Consider the following 27,063-nt stretch of genomic DNA (forward strand, 5'->3'; position numbering starts at 1 on the left):
GCATGCCAGGCCAGCGCGCTACCGCTTGAGCCACATCCCCAGCCCCTCTGAAATGTTTTTATTAATGTTTCCTGAACCTTTTCAATGCTAAATTTTCTCAATGAACTAGTTTTGACCTGCTCTGAGAGCCTGATCTTCATTGTAAAAATGTTATTTCTGCTCATTTCCTTTTTAATGAAAATAGTTAACAAGACTGACCTACAGGGCTGGGGATGTGGCTCAAGCGGTAGCGCGCTCGCCTGGCATGCGTGCGGCCCGGGTTTGATCCTCAGCACCACATACAAAGATGTTGTGTCCGTCGAGAACTGAAAAATAAATATTAAAAAATTCTCTCTCCCCCCCTTTAAAAAAAAAAAAAAGACTGACCTAGAATATTTCCTATGGTTTCTTTTGTTTTGGTTACTGGGGGTTGAACCACTGAGCTGTATCCCCAGGCTTTTTTTTTTTTCAAAGTTTTGAGCAGGGTCTCACTATGTTGCTTAGGGCCTCACTAAATTTTTGAGGCTGGGCTTGAACCTGCAATCTTTCTGCCTCAGCCTCCTGAGTTGCTGGGATTACACGTATGTATACCATACCTGGCCTGTGGTTTCTGTTTAAGTAAACTTTGAGAGGTAAGCGTGGTTCATGGGAAATTTTCTACCTTTAAGTGTTCAAAACTAGGGTATCCTGTTTTGATTTTCTGGTTGGCTGCTATTCTTCTTGTATACTTAACTTTTCCTTATTTTGCTCAGTTTGACTTCTGAAGTACCCTAGCCTGGAAGAGTCTTGACAAACCTGGTGGAGGAGTCTCCATCTGTCATGGCTCACAGGGACTGGTTGGCTTCAGTCTTGACTACAGGTATCTTGCATTAATTCACCATTGATATAGACAGGGCCTCTTCCCATTTCAAATGCTGTCCTCACTTTGGCCTGCTGTGCACTTGGATGGTCATTCAGAATTTTCAGTTCATTATGTATCTTCTCCCCACACCTATTTCACCTGAATAAACGCCAATACCATCTAGTGCTACTGTAGCTTTTGGTGGCTTATCTTCACACACTTATACTTTGGGATGTAGTATGCCATGTCACCCAAATTTATTGTAAATGTTTATGAGCTTTTGATTTGCTTTCCAATCACTGTTAAATGAGAGTTTGGAAATTGAAAACTATGGGACTGCTGCCATCTTCCCTTTTCCCATGCTATTTTTCCCCCCACATTAAAAAAATTGGTGCATTACAGGTATATATACTGATTTTCCATGCTATTTTTAAAGGTTTTCAAAACCCATCCTGTTTTCAGTCTTACTTTGAACCTTTGGCTTCACAGGAACCACATGTCACTCCTTACGGAGCCCACCTAGAATTTTACCTCTTGTTGGCCTTTGGAACCAGAAAAAACAAAAAAACCCCCCACATTTCTTTGTAAATCATTTACCTCTATCCCCCAATCCAGTTTCCATACCTTATGTCTCTTCTTCCATTCTGTTAACCCTTGTGGATTTATAGTATATTATTCATTTTCTACCATTTAAGTTATCATTATGAATGAGATGTTTGTAGAAAATGTGTGATTCACATTTTAATTTGTTCTACAACAGGAAACATTCACAGGGAATTAAAATATTTTGCTCTTTGGATTAGGTCTTTTCCAGACTGGGTCTCTTTAATATTTTTTATTTAAAAATTAAAATACTCTGGGTCCCTCTCTTTTTTGCTTTATATCAAAAATACTTTAGTGATGTCTCTACTTCCTGTCATTGCAGATCTTCACTTGTGTGGGTGATTCTTTTTCTAGGCATCTGCCTATTTCTTTGCAGAATGTACCTTTCACAAATCTGCAGCTTTGGTATCTTATGTAGCATTTCAGGAACTAATTTTATTTATTTATTTGTTTCAGGAACTAATTTTAAATAAGTGTTTTTGGTGTTTTTTGGTCTACACTTAAAAAAAAAAAAGATATGTGAAAGAAAACAAGCTATTTTTAAGTTTAAGAATATTAACAATGTAAGTAGTTTCTTTTACCTGAGGCTGAAAATAATTTTCTTCCACTGTCAACCCATAACTCAACCAAATTTCAGGGATAATAGAACATCCTTCCATCTGTGTAATGACCGTTAACCCTTCCAACTACCCCTCCCATCCCAGTAACTTTATTTACAATTCAATGCTGAGGATAGACAAGAAAGGCAACTGGAAATATTTAAAGGCTTAAGAAAGTGATTTCTTCTATAACAAAAAGATTATATAGAATTGTGGCTTTCCATTTACTATCTTATACTGGACATTACAAAAGTCTGTAGATTTTTAGAAACTACAGTGGATTTTCCCAGTTAACATAAAAGCTTCAAAAAAAAAAAAAAAAAAAAAAAAAAAACAACTGTCAAAGACTAAATTACTCTTCTATTTAGCTTCTTATGAAAATATAAAAAGCTGAGCAATAGAAACAATTACGTAGTTAATATACAAAATGTATTGTATTTAAAAAGGGGCATTTAAGAACCAATCTTTCAGGCTGGTAACTCCCTCATCTTCAAATAGGGAGCTCAAATTGATCAGATTTTCCCAATAGTCTGAATTTACTGAAATATTGCTCTCTGAACATGTGAACATTCAGCTTTGTTGTATATATCATCTTCTGTTTCTGGAGTTAGTTGGATATTATCTCTGACTGGAGACAGGGGCTTCTTACAAGAAGGAAGCTTTTCAGAATCTCTGCAAAATACAATAAAATAAATTAGGTATTTTTATGGTAATGATTATTAGACAATAAAATACTTGGAAAAAATAAACGTTTAAGGAAAGGATAAAACCCTTTACTGGATAATCTCTCACTCATTGTGGATCACATTCAGATTCTCTTCTAAGTATTTTCAATAAATTTCGAGTTTTTCTTCTTAAAGTCCCTTCCTGCCTTTCAATATAGGTGCTAGGCCATTACTAGATATATAGTAGCTAAGGCAGAAAGATTCCAATAGAGAAATTTTAATTCATTTCTCTGTAGGACTCTTCTCAAGTCTGGCTAAGAATCAATATAGGTGAAGCATAACAAATGATTAAACCCAATTTTTTATCCCCTTTCTTGCTTTTAATGAAAGACAGCTATATGTCCTCATAAATTAATCTTATTATGAAGATTACATATTTCTATTTCCTGTTAACAAAATTAAACACCAGTAAGTCTTATTTTCTAAAGGCATGCAATACTGTTGTACCCTTCATTTCTCTCCACAGCAGTTCTCCAAATATGTTCCATGGGCCATGGAGATTCAAGACACTTTCCGGGAGTTTGTAAGATTGAAATTATTTTATAATAATTTTTAGACCTTATCTGTTTTTCCACTGTGCTGACATTTGCACTAATGCTAAAGCGGAATTGGGTACAGTGGCCAGCAACTTGGCATGAGTCAAAGCAGTGACATGAAATTTCTTAAGTAATGCTAATGCTCTTGTATTTTCCATTACTGTGCACTTGCAGTTAAAACAAACAAACAGGGCTGGGGATGTGGCTCAACTGGTTGCGCACTCGCCTGGAGTGCGTGCCGCCCGGGTTCAATCCTTAGCACCACATACCAACAAAAATGTTGTGTCCGCCAAGAACTAGAGAATAAATATTTAAAAAAATTCTCTCTCTCTCTCTCTCCCCTCTCTCACTCTCTTAAAAAAAAAAAAAAAAAAACCCAGAAAAAAGTTTCAAGAATATACTTGATGAAGCAGTAAAAAAAATCACTAATTTTTAAAAATCTCAATCCTTTGGTATACTTAATATTTTGTGACAAAATAGAAAGCATGTGTAAACCAATCACTGGTACCAAAAACCAACAAAAACACCCAACAATTTTTAGGTGTTTGGCAAAGGAACAAAGAGAGCATCGTCATGAAGGAAATAAGTAACAATACTTATTGCCCAGATAAATTTCAAACTTTTAAGAAAAATTTGAAATTCTGAAAAGCTTGTGTCCTCTGCTGGAAAGCTTCCAAATGTTTAAGACTACTAATTGTGATTTTGTTCCTTATATTATAAAATGAAATTAGTCAGTATTTGTAAGAAAAGTACAATTCAATGAACCAGTATTTCCCAAACAATCAATGGGTACAGATGCATTTAAAAAGTGGGTTATAATGTACCAGACAACACAAATAATCAGTGGATATTGAACTCACAGTCTGTTGTAAGTAACCTTAAAAAAACTACTGTTTATTGAAATTTGGTGGAATGGCAAAGAAAGCAGCTTACAATTATCTAATAAACACTTTCCTGGGACTGGGGTTGTGGCTCAGTGGTGGAGTGCTCACCTAGCATGTGCGAGGCACTGGGTTCAATCAACAGCACCACATAAAAACAAGTAAATAAAATACAGGTATTGTGTCCAACTACTAAAAAAAAAAAAAAAAAAAAATTACATATTTTTTTTAAAAAAACAATGCCACTCTTTTTAAATTTTTTTTGTTTTGAAAAATATAGCATTTTTTTTTCATAAAAAAATACGGCATGTTCACATGGCTTATTATTGTTATTTAAAAATTGAGTATTTTGTTAAATGTCTTTCCTAATTTCTAGGATAGTTAAGTGCTCCTGTATAAAGGTTTCCTGAAAATAAAGTTTGAGAATTGTTGCTGAGTTTAATATTAGACTTTACATACATATACACAAAATAAGAAACAATTGTCTAATACTTGGAAAGTATTTCTACTCATACCAGTTCATCTGACTATGACAATACTTCTATCAGGTAAAGTTTAATTCTATCATCCCCATGTTTGCTTCCCCGCTACACATATTTATTAAGCTTATTAGCACATTTGCTTTATTGAGAAAGTATAAGAAAATAATTATAAATTAATGCTACGTTGTGGCTTTATTCTGAAGTCTAACAGAAGGAAGAATATGTAGCAATTTTAAAGATCATTTATTTTAAAACAATGCTTACCACATACATTAGAAATCTGGCAAATTCATCAAGTAAACTCTGTGATTCTCCCCATTTTAGATATGATAATTTAGGGAAGTATAACACAGCACTCTCACCCTCTCTCTAAAAGTTTCTTCTCATTAAAATTCTAAGAAATAAGTAATAGGTGAAACAGAGACTCCAGAAGCCACACTGAAAACTGATGGTGTGAGAAACAGAAATCGATTCACATGAAACTAGAGAGAGTTGGGAGACAGGGATTGGAATTGTGGAAAACAACAATAGCTCATCTTATTTCAGAACAAGGAACAAGACAACTCACTTTTTAAATCCAAAATTTTTCCAGAGCTCGCTTATTTTTATCTGTAATCCCGGCTTGTTCTCAGCATTATGATGATTTCTCTTTTGGATGCTTGATGACTTCTTGCTTAGTCCACTGACTCTAGCAGGTACTAGAGGTTTGATCTTTGTTGTGGAAAGCGAGTCCACAGAACTGGATTTATACAGCCCAGGAACCTAAAGATTAAATGCTCATGTTATCATTACTCTATTAGGCAACTACCTTTAATTAATTTAAAAGTATTGTTTATTCATCAGTACCAAAAAATAATGCATAAACAAAGTATAAAAATGTGTTATTTACAAATGACTACTATAGATAATAATATTTTAATGGGTAATACCTGCACCTAGCATAAAATTTTAGAGTCATAAATGAACAGATAGGAATGTGTCTCATTCATTTCTACTTTACCTCTAGAGAGACAACTGCTGTTACCAGTTTTCTGTGCATCCACTAAATTATTTGCATACATGAGCATGTACACAAAACTGACAGCAGACTACACAATAATTACTTTGCTTTCTTTGATTCCACTTAATGAATGATATATGTTAGAGATTTTTCTTTTTCACATGTAGAACTGACTTTTATTTTGAATAAGTTGCCTGTTCTTCCATTGCACAAATGTGGCATTATGTATTTAAATTTCTATCAACATTTTTATTTCCATCGAAGAGTTAATTTTCATTCTGTGGACAATATGGAGCTATTGATGTTTTGTTGTTGATTCTCAGTATAGTTAAGAGCTATATAAAATAGAAGGTATATAATCTGGCAAAGAGTGTATAAAGAATGGAAAAGTTACAAAAAAAAAAAAACAAAAACCTAGCTTATCCTGGGTTCACAGATTTTAGAAGCATTTTGTAATACATGTCAAAGTATTAAAACATGCATGCATTGGGACCAATAATACCACTCCATGGAATTTATCCCTACAGATAATCAGGGTATGTACTCAACTATTTACCCAGAAGATCTTGGTTGTAATATTGTTTAACTATAGCAAAAAAATTTTAAGGGTAAATGACTACTATAATAGTACTTGGAAAAAGATCTCTACTACCTGTAAAAGAAGTTTCAACTTAACACCTTAAATACCTATCTTTAAGCACAGATACTATTCTAGGAAGTAAGAAAGTAAGAAAGTCGACTTTTTAAAATAAATCACAATTTAAGTATTTTAATTTACAAGTTTTGCTTATATTTTTCATTTTCTTGTTATAAGCATGTATAGTTTCTGAAATTAAAAATAAATAAAATTTTACCTTGTTCCTTAGAAGTGTGTCTTTCTTTGAGAAACGAGATAAACACTGCTTATAGTTCTGATTACCTTGATTATCAGGTGACTTCATATTACAATCAGATTCCTATATCCCCAGATCAGAAAGAAAATAAATTAGATTTTTACTAGTGGTATTTTCATGACAACTAACCAATACTCAACAGGAAGAAAAATAAGATGAGAAAATCAGTAATAATTTCACAGAAAAAGACTAAAAACATGGCATGGAATTAATATGGAAAGGATGATAGTTGCCAGTTTCATTGACGAAACTAGGCAATGTTTCACCTAGAGAAGTAAATTGTATAAAACATATATTTAAATTTTGAAGGCTTTTCCTTTTCTGAAACATTTGAACAGCTTGTCAAAATTCTGACTCAGATAAAACTAGAATCTTTTACTATAATACTATAGCTTTACCCATGCTAGACTAATGGTTTTCATAAATTATTAGCTATAAAAAGCTGAACCAATGTAGCTCCTCATCTCTTCTTTAAATTGTAACATGTTCAACATTATAAAATAAAAAAGGATGAGTAAACACTCAAAAAGCTTTATTTCTTCATTTTCCAAGATTTAAAAAAAAATATTGGAACTCTATGCTGTATTATACTCAAACAACCACCACAATCATAGTGAATAAGACTCCACTGACTTGTACCTTACAGAAACTCTAATATTTCTTCCTCATAGCTAACAGTAGCGGTGACTCTGGGCCAAATCATTTCTTTTTTATTTTTGTGACTGGGGATTGAACCCAAGGGTACTTTACACTGAACTACATCCTCATTTTTTAAATTTTTATTTCTACTTATTGAGACAAGGTCTTGCTAAGTTGCTGAAGCTGGCCTCAAATTTGTGATCCTTCTGCCTTAGCCTCCCAAGTACTGGGATTATAGGCATGTGCCACTGTGCCCAGTTGGGCTAAACCATTTCTTACAATAAAGACCATGAGAAAGATCCTAAGATTACATTGAACTATCAGCCCGAACATTCCCATTTCTCCCAGTCATAAGATCAAACTGACACATATTTTTTGTTTTTCCTGAGACAGGCTGTCACTATGTTGCCTATGATAGCCTTAAACTTGTGATCCTCTTTCCTCAGTCTCCCAAATAGCTGAGGTTATACACATATGCTATAATTAACAATCTATCCTAAGAGGAATTTATTATATCTGGCAGCAAAAGAGACAACTCAATAAATTATTCTTGGTTTGTTTACTTTTGGAGGATAAAGGTTCATATTTCTATAACAGGTCAATATAAAAAATGGTTAGCTCAGACAAGTGTGCAGAGTTCTGTCTGTGAGCTGATAAAGATGGCTACTCAGTAAGACATGGGTAAAACTTTACAAAGTGAAACAAAGATGCACACCATAAAAAGAAATAGAATGCCCCAAAGGTGCTCAGCAGACTTGCAAGTATCCTCCCTGACAGTAACGTTTTATTAAAACACATTCAAGTGATAGCAACTGTGGTGGTACTCAAAACACACCAAGAGGAAAAGTAGTATGCGTGAAAGATGAGAAAGATGGCATTAAAATGGAGACACACATTAAAAGAAACAGTCTTCTAGACTAGTAAGGACAGTACTCAATATGAAAAAATTAAGAGAAAAGAATATTGAAGTTTCAAAGACAGTCAAGGGTTTGGCTTAAAAAATGCTACAGATGAAAGACCGATGATTCAATTATATAAATTTTTGATTTCAGCTTTCTTCAAATGAAAACAATTTATTTCCACATTTTAACTTGGTATTTTCCTTCAACTAGAACCCAAACTCAAGTTTCCTTTGAGAACTTAAATATTTTCTTTTTAAAGAACATAAGCTGTACTGATTTATTAGATGTTATTTGACACTCAGGATTATCAGACATCAAATTTCAAATATTACTGTGTTTGTAATTGTTCTTAAATGTGGTAATTATTTGGGTAAAAATAAAACAGTATGTTATGTTGGTAAATTTGAGATAATGCCACCAGGTCATTTTAAACTATGTCACTTGGATTTTATGAGCAGCACTTATTAGGAGTTTTGATTTTAATCAAATCAAAGTCAGAAATAAAAAAATCAAAATCGGAATAAAAGATATTTTATACAGAAGAAAAAAGTGGTTAGGATGCTTAATAAAATCACTGATATTATTATTTTATTTTATTATAAAGTAAAGTTTAGGAAATAAAAATAAATGAAAGTATATATTTTCTGAAGTACTAAAACTTAACATAGACAATTTCACATTAATAGGGTCATTTCTTTATAAGGTCTCAAATGTTATTTGAATTTAAGCTTATATTAATTTAAGTATCAAATTTATAATAAATTTTTATTCTATAGATTATTCTGCTTAGGTGGTTTTTGTTTGTTTGTTTTTTGGGGATTGAACTCGGGGGCACTCAACCACTGAGCCACATCCCCAGCCCTATTTTGTATTTTAGAGACACAGTCTCACTGAGTTGCTGAGGCTGGCTTTGAACTCACCATCCTCCTGTCTCAGACTCCCAAGGGGCTGGAATTACAGGTGTGAGCCACTGTGCCTGGGGCCTCTGCCTAGGTATGAACCATGTCAAAACTTGAACACACAGTGTGTAGAAGTATAGAGTTGGTTTAAATGTACAGGAGTTGGAAAAAAGAAAGATACAGAGAGAAGTTCTTCAAATCACTGAAATGTTAATTTTCTAGACAGAATGAAAAATTAACATAACCAATAATTAAATAATGTAGGCACATTTTCCTCAATCGTATGATTAACACCTTTTTCTTTCTTACACATAAATTTACAAACAGGGGTCTCATGATATGACTTACCTCTGAATCAGAATCCTTACTGGAAGGCTGAGAAAGTTTTGAAGTATTTAAACTGTGTGATGATAACTCTTCACTTTCCTGAGACTGTGAAGACCGCTCCACGTTATGTAAGGGTGGAGACTCACCACCAGACTCATCACTCTTTGACTGAGATGCCTGGGGCACTGCATTGTTCTCAGGCATAGCAGCGAGGGAATCACTCATTCTGCGGAACTGCTGCAATGCTGTGCCTGGGGTGGGGCTTGGAGTTCTAGAAAAACCCCCAAGACTTCCAGACCAACTAAAACAACTTCTTAGAGTTCCCAGAGTTGGTGGTGAAACAGTCTTTGTGAATTTGCTGGTTCCAAGAGACTGAGACTCTTCATCAGCAAACACAGTCACAACCTTTGGAACCTGATCACTTGAATTATGTGCTATGTTTGTTGGTGGTGAAACAGTCTTTGTGAATTTGCTGGTTCCAAGAGACTGAGACTCTTCATCAGCAAACACAGTTACATCCTTTGGAACCTGATCACTTGAATTATGTGCTATGTTTGTATCGACCAGCTTCCTGCCTTCTAGGTCTCGACAATCTGACTCACTGAGATTGGTTACTTTATCTGTGACAGAAGCTTCATCTAGAGGCTGGCTGTTCTCTTTCTTTGATATGCAATCCACAGAATCCAGAGGACTGCAAAAAAACCTAACAACAACAACAACAAAAAAAAAAAACCAGGAAGAATAGATTATTAAGTATTTTAGAGTTTTCTCACAAAGATAATAAGATTCAAAATTTTATAAGTAAAGGCAATATACAGCTGGAATTTCAATCAAAGCTTAATTTTTATTATGCCAACATTCACATTTAGAATTTATTTATATAATGAATTTTAAACAGGCCTTCCTAAAAACAATCCTCTATATATGTATTTGAAATTTCTAGACCTAATATTTAATCTAGACCTAATCATTACATAAGTGTTTTCTCCCCTAACCTATCTATTTATTTATTGCACTGCTGGGAAAGGAACTAAGGGCCTAGCCTAGGCTAGGCAAGGTGACACTACTGAGCTGACTCCTCAGCCCTGCTTTAACTCTTTTAACTCCCAAAGAGAAAGTGAGCTGTTTGAGAGTAGGTATTGTCCATGTGTTTGCATCTTCATTGTACCTAAGAGAATAGCTAACACATGGTTGGCAGTCATACACATGAATAACACAAAGGACAATTTTCAACTCTTACCTCATATTTTATAGGAAAGAAAATAAATTAGCCATCTACCTATCATCTTTTACTCCTAGCATCAAATCACCTGGGAACTTGAAGTAGTATTCTAATCTACCAGCTTGTTTCATACCCTATCAACTTCTGCTATTTTAAATATAAAAACTTTCAAATTAATCACTAAATCTGTTATTACTAAAGCAATATTAGTTGTTCAGTGAAGCAGCTTTAAAAAATGCTTCAAGAAACTCCAATAAGGGCTAGAGACATAGTTCAGCGGTAGAATGCTTAACAAAGACCAAACACACACACACACACACACACACACACACACACACACACACACAAAAAAAAAAAAAGACTGTTTAAAATAAAATAAAAAGTGGTTTGGAATGCAACTCAGTGCATGTGAGATCCTGGGTTCAATCCCCAATACTGTAGAATGAAAAAGGGGGTGGGGTGAGAAAGAAAGAAGAGAGAGAAATAAAGAAAGGAGGGAAAGAAGAAGAAGGGAGGAAGGAAAGAGAAAGAAAAAAAGAGGGAGAGGAAGAAGGAAAGAGAGGGAAAGAGGAGGAGAAAGAACCTTTTAAAAAAGAGAATTTACCTCCTTTAGTAAGCATTGGTTGAAATCTAAGATAATGAACTAAATATAAGATAATGAGCTAAATAAACTTCTATTTTTTTTTATAAATTTCCCAGTCTATGGTATTCAGTTACAGCAACAGAATATGGACTAATACAGTACAACCATCTAAAGTCAATAAAATGTTATTTATTGTGTGTCTACCATCAGGTCCTGTCTTAGGCAATTTACTTAAAATAACTCATTAATTAATTAATTGTCAACAACACTGGGGTTGTTACAACTGTGTTAAAAATTTTTTTAAATTTTTATTTTTGTAGGCTGGGAGGTAAATGAATAGAATAACACTTTCTATCCAATAGTCTCTCCTGGCCTATTTCAATGTACCAAAGTTTAATTAACAGAACAGGGAAGTTGCCTGAACTGAACTCAACACTTTGGAAAGCTCTATTTCTTACAAAAGTAAAACACCCAGAAGTAAACTTGCCCAAATCAAACATCTCATGAACATGACAAGACTCAAATCCAAGAGGTCTGATGCAGGGGTTTAAATTCCTAACCCCCAAATTGTAATACTTTTCAAATTGAAATCTCATCATCCTTTACAGGGACTATGGGAACAGCCCAGCTGATCTTTGTGTTCCACATTTGGTCCTCTCAAACTTGTTTTCTCTGGGTGTTCACAGTAGTCTATCTAAAATGAGAATCAAATCACAACCCTCTCCTGATAAGAAACCCTCTAAATGTTTCCCATCACCTCTAAAGAAGACTAAAGGTTTTAGCTTGACATACAAGCCTTTCATGAGCTGGCACCCACCTACTACTGCTGCCTCTTCACTTCCCTCTTCCAAGCTTTCTTTCTGGTAGTAATAACAGCAACTATCCACAGTAAGTTAGTTGTGCCATGCCCCATGCTGCTTCCTATCCCCAAACCTCTGCTCAAGCTGTTTGGCTCTACTGGGAAGGTGTTTGGCTGCAGTCTTTGTCAGCTTCACCCTACCAGGAACATCCAACATTGATGCTTTCTAAACACTGCCCCTTTGATGCTCTCAGAACACTTTATATGTGTTTTAATGACCACACTGCCACACTAAATGAAAAATTTTGTTTATGTACTTATTTTTCCACCTGGACCACAAATGTCTCAAAAACAAAAAGTATGTCTATCTCATTTTTGGAATCACAACACACAGCATGGCATTGGATTTGCAGTTAATATTCAACTCTACAGTTATCTATATCTTAATATACTTCCAAAAAGACTCACAAAATTGCATAAAGCCCTCCGAAAAAAATCAAAGTACCATTTATACTGAATACATATCACTTTCACACTATCAAAGTCCCAAAATCCTAAGCTGAAGCCTCATGTGTTGGGAGATGTCCGTTCATGATAAAAATGGTAGACATACTAAGGCAGGTCCTACGCCTCCCCGGCTCTAAAGCCAATTTTAACTCAAGACAAAATAAACATGAACCCATTACATAATATATAGATAAACAACATTCTGAAAATATATCTTTACCTGCTTCTGGTCCCTGGAACCACAACTGCCCCACTTTCTTTGTTTTTTCTCTGTAAAAATGTTGCAAATTTATTTCTTGTCTGAGGTGTTGTGCTTAAGGTTTTTGTTTGAATAGTTCCACCTTCCAGGGCAGGCACAAACATTTCAGAAGATTTCAATGATTCATTATTTTCACAGCTATTTTTCTTGATCTTCTTTGTAAATGAGAGGGAATACTGATTCAATAGATCATCTTCTGACAGCTCTTCTAAATAAAAACAAAAGAATCTGTAAGTTCTAGAGATTTGGCTTTGACTTCATGGTCTGTATTCACTGTCCTAACAGTGAAGTCTTACTTTTTAAAAACTATGCTTCACAAAAGAAAACAGGAGAATGATTCAAAAACAATTACCTGAGCTGTGTTTTACAATTTCTAAATTGGTTAAGATTCAATGTCAATGATTTGTACGATTTAATATGAAAGTACCCTACTCAAAATTTCAGGACACATTTCTGTATGGTTATATGCTTATTATAATAAAGGCCTAATTTTGTATATAAATAAAATGAAAGGCAATTCACAGATAAATATATAAATAATAACTTATTTTTAAATGTTCCAATAAAACCAGCAGCTATTTATCCATACCATTTATGTTTTATAGTTTTTAAAGTATATGTGGCTCACACATTGTCAAAAGTATTTTTGCTTTAAACATCTGATTGTTATTACCTAGATAAGAGGCCCAAGAAGACTCCTGTCTATCAGGTGCATTCTGTGGTACTGTAATAAGTTGCAAGACTGAATGATTCTAATACATTTAATAAGTCTGAATAAGCTTAATAGATTGAAGCCTGAGAATTAGGATATAGAAATAGCACTAAGGTACTACTGAAATTTCAAAAGTTATAGATCAGTAAACTTTATCTTGATCCCTGGCTAAGTTTGCTCATTATGTGGGGGATTATGAGTCCTTCAGAAAAAGAAAAATCAAGTATTCTAGGATACCTAGCAAGGCTTCTTCAAGAAGAAACAGCAGTTTAGTCTGTTGACTAAACTCATTTTCTTGTTATGATGAGTCTGGTAGTCTAGTTGTTTAGGGAAATTCCAGAAGGTGTGCATATCTTGAATTCAGCAAGATACCTCAGTATCTCTCATACTATCCTAGGGGACAATGTAGAGCAGTACCTGTTATGTATTAGTTATGTGGATCTGCAGCAAGTTCTACAGCCAAAGAGACTACTGTCAATGCTTAGTCTGAAAAGAAGCTGGTCTCATATGTTCTAGATTCCTGTACTTTTTCCAATTCTGGTAGATATTATATAAACAAGTTTTAACACAAACTTTAAAACATAGGAGGCCATATATATTTTATTATTTTCAAATGACCCATATACTATATGGTAACACAAAGATTAAAAACTAACATGAATTGAAATTACCACAACAAGGGTAATGTAACCCACACTTGAGTTTAAAATATAACTGTACTTGTTTCAATAGCAACTCAACAAACTCAATTATAAACTTGGTAAATGCCAGGAAAATGTCAAGAATGCTAATAAAAACTAATGCAATCTCAGTTTGCATAGGAAAGCACAGTCTCTGGATGAAAGACTGAAGGAATGCTACAACTATAAGTAGACCGAATCTCAAGAATTGTACTCACTGTAGCAGTTATACAATTATTAAAAAACTATATTTCATCTAAAACACAATCTTGATAAAGAACTCTTAGCTTAGGAAATTTATAAAAGTCATAACTGTTATCAATAGTATCTGTAGGACTGTCATAAAAACAGGGATTAAACTTATTCCAGTATTTGTGGGCATGTGTGCCTGTGCACACCTAGGAGACAAAATCCATCGATAAATGGTAGTTATAAAGAAGCAGACTTAGTGCAACATAAAGAATTCACTGATAATGAGCCATTTACAGAAAATAAATAGCCTATCTGTATTGAAGTGGAAAAAAAAAGGGGGGAAAAAGTATGGTTTATTTGCTGTTTCACACGTATTTTTATGCTATATAACATATATCACAATTCCCATTTCATATGAATAAAAAAAGGTTCAGAAATATCATGAAAAAGACTTAGCTTCATAAGAAATCAAAATGTCTTGGCCAAATGCATATAATCTATACCGAGCTTAAAAATAAGTATGTACTAAAATTTTGCAAAGGTCATTGTTTTGTTTTTTTGTTAGTCTTCCATTCATCAATGTAGTTGAGAGAAGGAAGTAAGAAAGAAAAAAGAGATTATAATTATTTTTCCCACTTTTGTGGTGAAAAAAACTTCTGTGTTTCTCAATACCTAGTGCTCTACTTTTAGTCTTCCCTCCTGCCATCCTGATACTGGGGATTGAACCCTGGGGCCTGGTATATGCTAGGCAAACCTCTACCACTGAGATACATCCCCAGTCCTTCTTATTTGAAACAGGATCTTGCTAAATTGCCTTGAACTCAAGATCCTTTTGCCTCAGCCTCCAGGGTAGCTGGAGTTAGGCATGCCCTACCATGCCTGGCTCCCTCTTAGTACTTCTGTTCAACATCTTACTGGAGGTTCTAATATTCCAGAAAATATTGGGGCTGGGGTTGTGGCTCAGCGGTAGAGCGCTCACCTCAAATGTGCAAGGCCCTGGGTTTGATCCTCAACACCACATAAAAATAAATAAAAGTCACTGTGTACAACTACAAAAAATAAAAAATAAAAAATAAATTTTTTTTTAAAAAGGCACCTAAAATGCAAAAGGAAAAGCAAGACTGTCTTTATTCATAAGTGACATGACCATCTATGTAGAAATCCTAGAGTCTATAAGAAATACTAGAACTAATAGGCAATTTTAGCAAAGTTGGAAAACAGCAGATTAACATAAAAATCAACTATATTTCTATATACTAGCAATGAACTGGAAACAAATAAAAATATGATTAAAGCATTATTATTATTAATCATTTAATTAAGGATAATTAAAGATTATCCTTATAATCTGAAATATAAGGATAAATTTGACAATAGATGTGTAAGATCTCTATATTATAAATTAGTGAGTATTAAAGGCTTAAATGGATTAGAAAATTCAATATTGTTAAGACACTAACTCTCTCCATACAGATAGATCAATCCAATTAAACTCCCACAGCTTTTTTTTGTTTCTTAAAAAATTTAACAAGCTAGCTCTAAAATATACATGGAAATATGAAGAACACAAAATAACACGAGCAACTTTTCAACAGAAGGACAAACTTAGAATCAACTGATTTGGAGTAACTGTGGCAAGGCAATTAATTGAGGAAATGATAACTTTTTAACAAATGATACTGGAACTTGACTACCACATGCAAGGTAAGGAATACCTTACATAATATATATAAAAAAAAAAAAAGATCAAAATGGATCACAGGCTTAAATATAAGAGCCTAAACTATAAAATTTCTAGGAAAAAAAAGATTTTAGCAACCTTAGGTTTGACAAAAATTTCTTAAATATGACCAATACTCACTAGTATTCTATGAAAAACTAAATACATACCATTTCTTGGTCTTTTCACCATGGATGATTTCCTTGAAAGATTTAATCCTTTAGTACTAATCACTTGTTTAATGCCCACAGTACTTGGATTTTCCTTCAATTGTGTAGCACCTGAAACATTATCCAACTCAAGTCTAGGGCAATAATTCCTATGCCAGATGCTATTAACAGTAGAAGACTTTTGACAAGTTTTGTTGTTCCAACTATGACTTCTTGATAGGTCAGACTACAAAAGAAAAAGGTTACTTGAAGAAGAAAGATAATCAATTCTTTTCCCTCTGTAACGATATAGATTAGAATTAAATAAATTATCCTTAAAAAGATCAGCTTTGAAGTATCTGTCCCTTAACAACATTTTATACTTTTAGCTAGCCCTATATTTTCTATAAATGTGTCTTGTGTTCCCAGGTCTGTGTTTCTTCTAATGAGACTTAAGCCATTCTATTGACTCACTTGTAAGAAATAAAAAACAAAATTTCCTAAGATGAATAGTGTAAGAAATGAGATTGCAATTGACAAAGTGTGGTTAGGAAAAAAGTCACCTTTAAATTGGAACACTATTTCAATACACAATAGTAATTAGTTAAATAATTAATTGGCAATATGTCTACAAATAATCATATATGTAACCTTTAAAATGCACCTGATCATAAAATCATGTGCTTTAATGTAATCAAATATCCTACCTTAAGAACATGGCTGAGTTCAACCCAAAACATGTGAAGGTTATATAACATTAGTTTCTATTAGATCCACACCAGATGCCATCTTTAGTGGACAATGGTGAGAAATAAAAAGTTACTGTGGTCTACAATGAGAGTTTTAGAGAAAGGGCATGGCTTGATGCCAGTTGGTATTGGCAATCACTTTTAATGCCAATATGAATTCTTCCCAATTATGACACATTTTCAAAGACAATGATCTGCTAAAAGGATGTCAATGATAGTCTTATTTAAAAACGGACAGGTAAAGTGTGTGTGTGTGGGGGGGGAGTAGGAGATACAACAAAAAAATGTCAACTGGGAGGCATGAATCCCAGGTGATAAATTCCCATATAAACTAAAATCTAAATTTTGCACTTAAATAAAAAGGAAAATAAGTATAAATCAACCAAGATGACATTAATCAGGATATTGAGAATTAACAAGGAATATAACTTAATTAAGGGAATGAGTATTAAAAATTATTTTAGCAGTATTGTTCCAGGAATTATATCCCACTGATGGTTTTATTGAAAAAGTAGAAATAGGTGAGCAGAAAATCAGACAGGGAAGAATAAATTTGAAAAAAATGATGAAAATAATTAGTTTGGTGTATAATGAATTTCTCTATGAAAAAGGGAAGGATTAGACAGGGATTTGGGCTTATGAAGGATGGTTGTTTTAATAAGCCATAACCTTGCTGTTCAGAACTAGACATATTTAATACAATTACATTTGACTTTCTGAAATGAAACTTAAGAATAATTTCTGGTGAAATTATAGTATCACTAATTCACATGCTGAGCAGAGTGAACACTTTCAGACCCTTTCTTCCAATAATCACTTCACAAAATAGTAAGGACAAGAAATACAAGCACAAACTCTAGCTACAACAACATTTTGAGGTACTTTTGTCCATACTCTATTTTCTGTAGTAAAGACAATTCCATACTACATCAGATACTTCCACACTACAGAAGATAAAAGATAAATGTGTCAAAAGACTTAGCAGAAGAAATACCAAACCTAAATATCAACAGAAGAGAATACCAATGAAAAGCCAATTTCACCTGCAAAAACCTGAAGAAAAGCTCAGGAATTTAAGGCACAAGGGACTCTGAAGGCCAAAGATGGGGGAAGGTTGAAAAGGGGTTGTTATTTGCTGGGTCCCCATCACCAACCTGACCTTACAGTCAGCTAACACTACTGACTTCACAACCACATGATTGGACTTTTGAAACATAGAAACAAATATAAGACAGTAGGCATTTAGAAGATGAAGATATTCTTTTTTTTTCTAGAAACAACATGAAATGAGAAGCTAAATAATAAATGGTAAGGAATCACTCAGCTTGCCCCAATTCACTCTCAGTATCCTGTTCTCAAAATGCAGGGCCAGGTTTATATACTTTAAGTAGACACTAGAGGATTCCCTTTTGGAAAAATGTAACTGTGCAGAGAAAACATTCTCTGACACCAAAGAATTTACAAAGCAAAGCCAGCTTGTTACAAATGAGAGTAAAGTCTAAGACTATAAGCCTTTCCTCCACACACTAGTTTCCAAGGAGCTTTTCAATCTCTCTCAAACATGATTAGAAAAAAGAAAGTCTCTACCATAAAAAAGACCAAAATAAACAGAAAAATACCTTCAAAGCAAACAGAAATGATGCAAACAGCCAAAGAAAATGTCCTAGAAATTATATATTTAATATTCCTAGAGAGTGATTCTAGGTTATATTCTTAATACAAATCTTTTTTTAAAAAGTACAATTATAGGAATACTTAGATGTGGTAGAAATTTAAAAATTCAATAGAATTTTCAGCAATGATAGAAATGATAGCCACTACACACGAAAAGTAGCCAATGTAACTGAAAAATTAAAATAGGAAGTGATTGTTTTTCTTTTTCTTTTCTTTCTTTCTTTTGCTTTTTTTTTTTTTTTTTTTTGGTGCTGCTGGAGATCAAATTCAGGGCCTTACCTATGCTAGGCAAGTGCTTTATCACTGAGATATATTCTTAGCCAAACTTTTAATTTTAATTAATGTGAACTTCCACATGTAGTTAGTGCCTACCATGCTGGACAGCAGATTAGAAATCAGAGTATGAAGTTTACATAATTTGAGTTGATGAACATACAGCTCTTTTTGGATCATTATGATGAGGACTATGGTGCTCTCTTTCTCTCCTTTTTTAGTACTAGAGATTAATTCCAAAGGTACTTTAACACTGAGCTACATCCTTAGTCCTTTTTATTTTGTATTTTGAGACGCAGAGTCTTGCTAAGTTCCTGAGGCTGATCCTCCTAAGGATTTGCCCCTGCCTCTACCCCCTGAGTTGCTGGGTATAAGTGTGTGCCACCTCACCTGGCATGATTACTTTTAAATGCTCAACCTGTCACCAGTTTGTTAGTGAGCATTTTCTTCAGGTTCACTGCTTTCTCCTTTGCAAGGAGCTCTGATTCCTTTACAAGGTTAACTTTAAGTCATTCTTGGTCTGTCCATAATGAACAACACAAAAATTCCCTTACCATTTTATCTTCTACTACACATGCTGTTTTCTTTGGCCTGAAATCACTCACCCTTGAAAATCCTTGCTAATCCATGCAGACCAAGGACACACATTGTTTTCTCTGTGAGCAGACAGTGGAATGCCTGGTTTAGAATCACAGTTCTCCTATTTATTTAATGTGTGACTTGGGCAAGTTATCTAATTTTTCTCTAATTGTCTACAAAGTGAGAATAGTACTGATTTCAGAGGCTTGTTGAAATATAAATCAGTTACTATGTTGAAGGTGCTTAAAATACCATTTGAAATATAATATGTGGTCAAAAACTGTTATTATCAGGAAGCATTCTCTTCTCATGTGGAGTTAGGTCTATGCCTTTTGTTTTCACAGATCCTAGAAAACATCTCTATTATAGCACTCTCCACATTTCTCTCTATATAATCATATTCCTTTTTCTAGAAATGAGCACGTTATGGGCAAGGAGGGTATTTTACTTTTCTTTATATTCCAGAACCCTAGCTAACTTAACTATGTCATCACAGTACTTAATAAATGCTTAGTAAAGGACTGAATTAGTAAGTAAGGGGAAAAAGACCTATGCTAGACTGGAAGCTAGGAGAAAACAGAAAATATCACACACACACACAAAAAAAAAAAGGTAAAAGAAGCAAGAAGCTTTAGCAATCAAAAGAATGCTAAACTTTATTTCTAATTTTTCTGGTTTGAGAAAATAAGAGATCACATAAAAGACATTCGCTCATTCCAACAAAGAAATGTGGTAAACACAATACAGCAATGAAGATCACAAAACTACACCTTTATAAAGACTATAGTCTATTGGGGAAAAAGAGTAAATAAACAATAAAAGAGATGTATTGTTATGTGGAAATAAATATGCAAAAACAAAAACATAAGAAATGTTATTAAGAGAAACTGATAAACCATGCAGAGTTCAGTTTTGACTATGGGATACATTTTAAGTTAGTGGAAACTATTTATGTAGGGACCAAATCACAAAGGGAATTATGAGGCTGGTACATAGGCAAGCAATGGGGGTAAAGGTACAAACACATGTGAGCTCTCTGCATAAATGGCATAACTAAAAGAACTTAAATGGAATAAATATGAACAGAAAGGAGAACAGAATATGAACAGGAATATGAAGAGTAACAGGACTGCATCTAAAGGGATAAATACAATGAAAAAAACAGTAAAGGATTCAAAGACAGCAGGGGTACTCAATGACTTCACTCAATTACGAATGACTGAAAAAATAGTTTATATTCTCAAAAGCAACGTGACTAGATTTGGGTTTTCAACAATGCCAAATGCCACAGAGGGTGAATAGGGTGAGATGACAAAAATGGCACCAAATGTGATCATATGAGTACTAAAGTCTACATTTGGTAATACACAATGTAGTTACTAACTTAAGAAAAACAAAACAACAACAACAACAACAAACCTTGCCAATATACCTAGGTTCTTTATAACTTTTCTAGGATCAAGTTGATTCAATGAATACTCTGCATAGTGTCTTGATACAAAAATGCTTCAGAGATGTTTACTAAACAAAGATAAATCTTTAATCATGGTTTTTGAGATATAACTAAAATGTGCTTTTATGTAGCAGCCATTAAAATCTTACCATAGCAGTGTCTGGATTGTAGTTGTCGATCTGTTCAAAAGTATTTATATCTTTATTTCCAAGTGCTATTTGAAGAGCTACAGAGTCATCAACATACCTAGGTTGATAAGATTAAGGAAATATGTCTACATTAACAACTAATCAAATGAAACTGAACTATGATAGGAAAATGTTTTTGATTGTCATTGAAAATATTGAAGATTTATGATTTAAATGGATCCTTCTTTCTATACCAGCATTACTGCAATCACAGGCATAGTGTGCTGGTCTCAATCTGTCTCAGTAGGAGTAGAACATCTTCAATAGCAAAGGCCCGGGTCAGCAGTTGCCCCCTTTTTAGGGAGATATGGGGGAAAATTCAGGGAATCACCTAAAGACTCAGGGATCCGCATCAGCCTGAGTGCCAGTGGCTATACGAGGACATCCTCTCCTGGTGCACTCATATGTCCAGATAAATTGTTTGCAATGAGGGGTTCTCATTGTGGAATGAGTGCCATAAGTGACTGACCCAGTGCCTAGCCCTGTCAAGTCAATCTAAACAATCAATATACTATGGCAGGTGAGCATCAGATTTATAAAGAAAAGTTTTCACCAGCATAGTAATAAACAAAATACTGATATTTTCATTATTAAAAAAAGCAAAAAACAATACACAATTTTCTTTTTTTTACTGAATGTCTCACTAAAAAAAATTATCATTGTCATAATAATGAAAAAAGAAATGTAAAATTCTATCATTGTGATTCAGAAAGGATACTGTCCAGCATAACTTAGTGTTTCAGGATCAATGTCATCTTCGTAGGCATTCAGAGGGACAAGTTTCCTTTTGATGGGATCAAAAACTAGTTGATAAAGGAAAGTATTGTTGGCTCGAATAAATCCTTTGATGTAATCCTCTGGCACTGTTATATTCATCTTGAGATAATGTCCAATTTTCTTGATAACCTAACAATGGAAACAAAATTATTTTATCTGTGACTAAAGAACAGACAGCATGTAATCCCCAAGACTGACTGATTTACATCAGAGAAGCATGAGCGGAGACCAAAAAACCAATTGCTTTCATCTACATTAAAAAACCAACGGCAAACACAACCATGTCTTATCACTTAAAATTTGGTCTCATAACTAGCATTTTCTTTGGTTTTTCTATTGTTAACCTGAATGACTGAAGATTCAGTTATATATCATGTTTATGTTTCCAAATTGAAACAAAAACATGAATTGTAATTCATCTTCAAAGCCCCTTTCTTTTAGAAAACAAAATACAAACAATACATGAAACTTTAGAATAAAAACCACTCAAGAAGGGCTGGAGCAGTGGTTTAGTGGTAGAGTACTTGCCTAGCGTGTGTGAGGCACTGGGTTTGATTCTCAGCACAGCATATAAATAAATAAAATAAAGGTCCATTGTCAACTTAAAAGTATTATAAAAACACTAAAATATTCTTAGATTTTTAAGATCGTATTTTAAAAACTAAGGTGACATTTAACTTCTATTGGTCATGGATGCTTTAGGATGGGAGGGATCTTAAATATTATAGTCATACACTGCACAATGATGTTTCTTTTTTTAAAAAATATTTTTAATTTATTTTTTAGTTGTAGATGGACACAATATCTTTATTTTATTTAGTTATTTTTATGTAGTGCAGAGGATCGAACCCAGGGCCTCGCCCGCACTAGGCAAGCACTCTACCACTGAGCCACAACGCCAGCCCAAATATTTTTAATTGTAGATGTTCACAATACCTTTATGTTATTTATGTATTTTATTTTTTTAATGTGGTGCTGGAGATTGAATTCAGTGCCTTACGCATGCTAGGCAAGCACTGTACCACTGAGTCAAAACCCCAGCCCCCCAATGATGTTTCAATAAGAGACCACATATATGTTATCCCACAAGATTATATCATCTAGTATATCATCTAGTGACATCAAAGACATCTTAGTTTGTGTAATACTCCATCATGTTTGCATAATGACAAAATTGACTAAGACATTTCTTAGAATGTATCCGTTGTTAAGAGGTGCACATCAAGCTCAGAGATAAAGAAAAGACCCAGAGAACCAAAGATCCTAGAGTCACAGGCTAGCTGAGGTATGTTTCTCTATTCCCAGTTAGGCCATTATCTCCCAACCCAAAGATCTTTCCATTGTGCTATATCACCCTTTGCCCTGAGGACTCATGCTTGTACTCTTGAAAATAGAACATGAGATTTCTAAGGGAGGGAGAAGGGAAATTGCTTGGAAGATAGAAGGAGACTCTCATCATTATACAGAATACATGTATGATGAAGTTAGGAAAAAGAAAAAAAAAGAAGTGTGTCACATTAGATTGGGTAGAAAGAAGTGATGGGAGGGAAGGGGAGGGGAAGGGAAAGGAAGGACAGCAGAAGAAAATAGACTTTATTATTGCTGTATGTATGTATGTGACTGCATGACCAATGTGATTCTGCAACCTGTACACTCAGAAAAATGAAAAATTATACTCCATCTGATTCAAATGTATGCTATGTCAAGATCATTGTACTGTCATGTGTAACTAATTAAAACTAAATAAATAAATAAATCATATGCATTACCACCCCCCCCACACACACACAAAATGAGATTTCTCCTCTTTAAACTCTAAGGGTTTTAGAAAACTATCCAAGTGAGCCTCCTTTAACGGAGGGTTATTTGTTTATTCATTTTATTTTTGAGGTACTGGGGATGCTAGGCAAGTTCTCCCTGAATTACACCATCTAGCCCAAATACCAGTTTATTTTTTAAGATAAAGGTATCAGAGAATCTATATAGTGGTGATGTCCACTGTTTTAATTTCTCAGAAGATACCTACCACCTGATATCAAATGAGATTAAATATAAAGATGCAGATGAGAATTCAGCTTTTTTTAAGCCATGTTACAGAGATTTGATAAATGTATAATTCCTCTTTCTTAACTTTTGTCTTAAAAAATATGATTATTTTTCATAAAGACATGTGATTTATGTTAACCTTTAATGAGTTTATTATTGAGTTTAAGTTTGAAAACCACTACTATAGGACAATAGAACAGAGGTCAAAAAATTATGAGTCTTGCACTGGGGTTATGGCTTAGTGGTAGAGCACCTGCCTGCCATGTGTGAGGCACTGGGTTCAATCCTCAGCATCACAAAATAAATAAATAAAGCTATTGTGTCCATCTACAACTACCAAAAAAATAAAAAAAAAATGTGAGTCTAGCATTAATCTCACATTTTTTTTTTATTTTTTAGGTAGTTGTAGATGGACACAATAGCTTTATTTATATATTTTGTGATGCTGAGGATCCTACCTCAGATGTTAGCATGTAGTCTTCATGCTAAAAATCACTAATTTTTGAATTGCTAAAAACATGGGTCTTCCAATGTTAATTAATTGCTAAAAGCAAAGTTTTAATGTTTTATTCAGTTGTTCCTTTCAATAACATTTACAGGACACTGACAGAATAGAATACTTAAAATTCATATACGGAGTAGTTCATTCTATTATTTTAAAAATGCTTCAAAAATTGAATAGGGAACTTGGTGAATCACTCTTACCTTTACAATATCAGGGTTGTTGGCCAGTCTTAGTACTTTGCATGCCTTTGCTAAACCAATTCCACGCAATGATGAGAGATAGTCACAGCCTGAAAGAATGCACATGTAACGGAACTTCTCTTCTGTGAATACATCCCCAAGCTGTTTGCACATGCCTAGCCGAGCCTGATCAATTTCTAGTCCATTTCCAAACTGGTCCATTTTTAAAATCACCTTCAAATGAAAGTGAAATGTTAATACCGAGAAGGGTCATTTTGATTTATTAGTATCTAATTTATTGCAATAATTCTAAGAAATCTTTCTTATCCCTCCCTTTAACACTGAAAAATAGAAGCTGGGTAGAATAAGACAGGTATATAGCCAGGACTTGATTATCTCAACTCTGGCAAAAATAAAACCCTCTCTCCACCTCTTTATCACAGATCATAATGATGACCAAATAGTAATGCCTTTTAAAAAAAAAAAAAAAAAAGCATTTTCTCCTTTTATATTTTAAAGTAATCAACCTTTTCTTATTATTAAAGTAATACATGTTGGGGCTGCCGTTGTAGCTCAGTGGTAGAGTGCTTGCCTAGCATGTGTGAGGCACTGGGTTCTATAAATAAATAAAATAATGGTATAAAAAATATTAAAAAAATAAAGTAATACATGTTTATTTAGAAAAGAGATACATAGAAATTGCCCATAATTTCTTATTTACCAGTTACCAAACATTAGCATTGTGATATGGATCCTTCTAGTCATCCACAAATAATATATCTGGATGAAGTTTTCCATTAAACAGTTTTATGCATAGTTACAAATAATTGTATAATATGTCATTAGTAGATAAGTTACTTAATTTACCTAACCAATTGAAAAAACATACAGCTTGTTCTATTAGAAAGCAAAACTGGTAAGTTTACATTCTACTAAGGACTTTATAGGCTGGGGATATAGTTCAATGGCAGAGTGCTTGCCTAGTATATGCAAGGGCCTGGATTCCATTCCCAGCACTGAAAGAATAAACAAATAAACAAATAACTTGGACAAAAGAACAACCGTTTCCAATTTTAAGTACATACTCTGAAAAAGTGTCCTGACTATCTGAACTCTTAAATCATCTTAAATAACTATGAATATTATATAAACAGATGTGAATTGCAAATTTTAGATAAACCAATTATTCCTGGAGAGAAAAAACTTCAGCTTCTTAATTTATACTACTCCTATAACATAGAAAAGTAACATGTAGCATTGCAGTTAAGTACCTTCTTACAGCCAAAGGCTAGGAGATCAGAGTCTTCTGTTATTATAGCTTGTACAATACCAGCTTTGTTAAGATATGCCAACTGTGCATCAGCTTCATATGGAGCCACGAGGCAATCCACCCCTTGAGAGCGAGCAGCCTGTATGAAAGAGAACTCAGTGAATCTCCAACAAGGCATCTAGAAAGCACTAAATGACTTCCACTTCAATTTTACTACTAGCTTCAATATGCCCATGCTAATATTATTTTCAGAAACCATTTCATTGAAATATTTCACTACTTTTAGCTCTAGCATATTTTATACTAAACACCCAGTCACTAAGAAATTTGTAAAACAACAATTTACAAATTTGTAGAAAAGAAATATTTTTTGGGGGGAGGGGAGTGCCTGCAAACTACAAAATTATTTCAAATTATAAAAAGCTTTCATCTTAAAAATGTTATATGTATGTTCTAAAAGTATTTATGTTTGGGGATTTGCAAATTTTTTCCCCAAAAGTGATAGGTTGCTCTGTCAGGCTACAAAAGTTTGCCTAATAATATACTGATAAAACTCTAAACATTAATCATTATATTTAAAACAAATTAATGAGGGGGAGACTACTTTTTAAATGACATTGCCAGGAAAAACAGTCCCCCATCACAAACAGCTGGAACACAACCTTTCTTGTTCCAAATCAAAGGCACAGCTCCCAAGGCCCAAGGAGAAGCTTTGGGAAGTTAAGAAAGGTAGAAAGATGCATCAACATCCTGGTACTATTAATTTCAGCAACTCTGCAAATTGTTTTGTTGTTTTCCTCCTTTCTTTTTCTTGTCTATTAGGTGTCCTGCTCTTACCCTTTGGTACTATTATGTGTATTCAATCAGGCTTCTTCTCTACTAAGCACAAAAGAAGTCCTCTCTTCTTTGCCATCCCATTCATGAATAACTTATAACTAGCATGTGCTTCACATCTTTTCCTGCAGCCCATCTTTACTTTCCACTTGAACCCATGAAGACAAAATAAATGGCCACAAGACTTTAGTGTTTATTTTACTTCAGAAACTGGATAGTAGACCTATATCCTAAAAAATGTTGATACCACCTTTACCAAGTAGTTTGAACAGCAGTAACTTAGAGAGGTCCTAAGGACTCAGGGAGACTGTCTCTAAAGAAAAATCCCCAGTACAGGGGAAAAAAAAAAAAAAAGGGAAAGGTTTGGGGGCCTGAGGGCTGGGACTGAGCAGCTGACACAAACATTC

The 27,063-nt window shown here is 33.9% G+C and overlaps 1 protein-coding gene and 1 non-coding gene across 4 annotated transcripts in view; both read right to left on the bottom strand.

Annotated features, from left to right (window-relative positions):
• Window positions 1-1,548: 1,548 nt before the first annotated feature.
• The window catches only part of Exo1 (exonuclease 1), a 31,971-nt gene continuing 6,456 nt past the window's right edge, over window positions 1,549-27,063 (bottom strand). For 2 of the 3 annotated variants that reach the window (XM_078022990.1, XM_078022989.1), the window contains exons 6-15: window positions 25,824-25,961; window positions 24,574-24,786; window positions 21,764-21,951; window positions 21,007-21,103; window positions 16,151-16,376; window positions 12,638-12,884; window positions 9,328-10,009; window positions 6,501-6,602; window positions 5,215-5,408; window positions 1,549-2,694 (exon numbers count right to left, since the gene is read on the bottom strand). In XM_078022990.1, coding sequence (XP_077879116.1) covers window positions 2,559-2,694; window positions 5,215-5,408; window positions 6,501-6,602; window positions 9,328-10,009; window positions 12,638-12,884; window positions 16,151-16,376; window positions 21,007-21,103; window positions 21,764-21,951; window positions 24,574-24,786; window positions 25,824-25,961 — 2,223 coding nt within the window. In that variant the 3' untranslated portion in view covers window positions 1,549-2,558. Of the gene's footprint in view, window positions 2,695-5,210; window positions 5,409-6,500; window positions 6,603-9,327; window positions 10,010-12,637; window positions 12,885-16,150; window positions 16,377-21,006; window positions 21,104-21,763; window positions 21,952-24,573; window positions 24,787-25,823; window positions 25,962-27,063 lie in introns of those variants that run through there. The other variant, XM_078022991.1, reaches the window with a different exon arrangement.
• LOC120887718 (small nucleolar RNA SNORA36 family) lies at window positions 11,424-11,554 on the bottom strand. The gene has a single exon (XR_005731052.1). It is a non-coding gene; the product is annotated as a small nucleolar RNA SNORA36 family (small nucleolar RNA).

This window comes from Ictidomys tridecemlineatus, chromosome 10, assembly GCF_052094955.1.
Source record: "Ictidomys tridecemlineatus isolate mIctTri1 chromosome 10, mIctTri1.hap1, whole genome shotgun sequence".
In the NCBI taxonomy this organism is placed as follows: Eukaryota; Metazoa; Chordata; class Mammalia; order Rodentia; family Sciuridae; genus Ictidomys; species Ictidomys tridecemlineatus.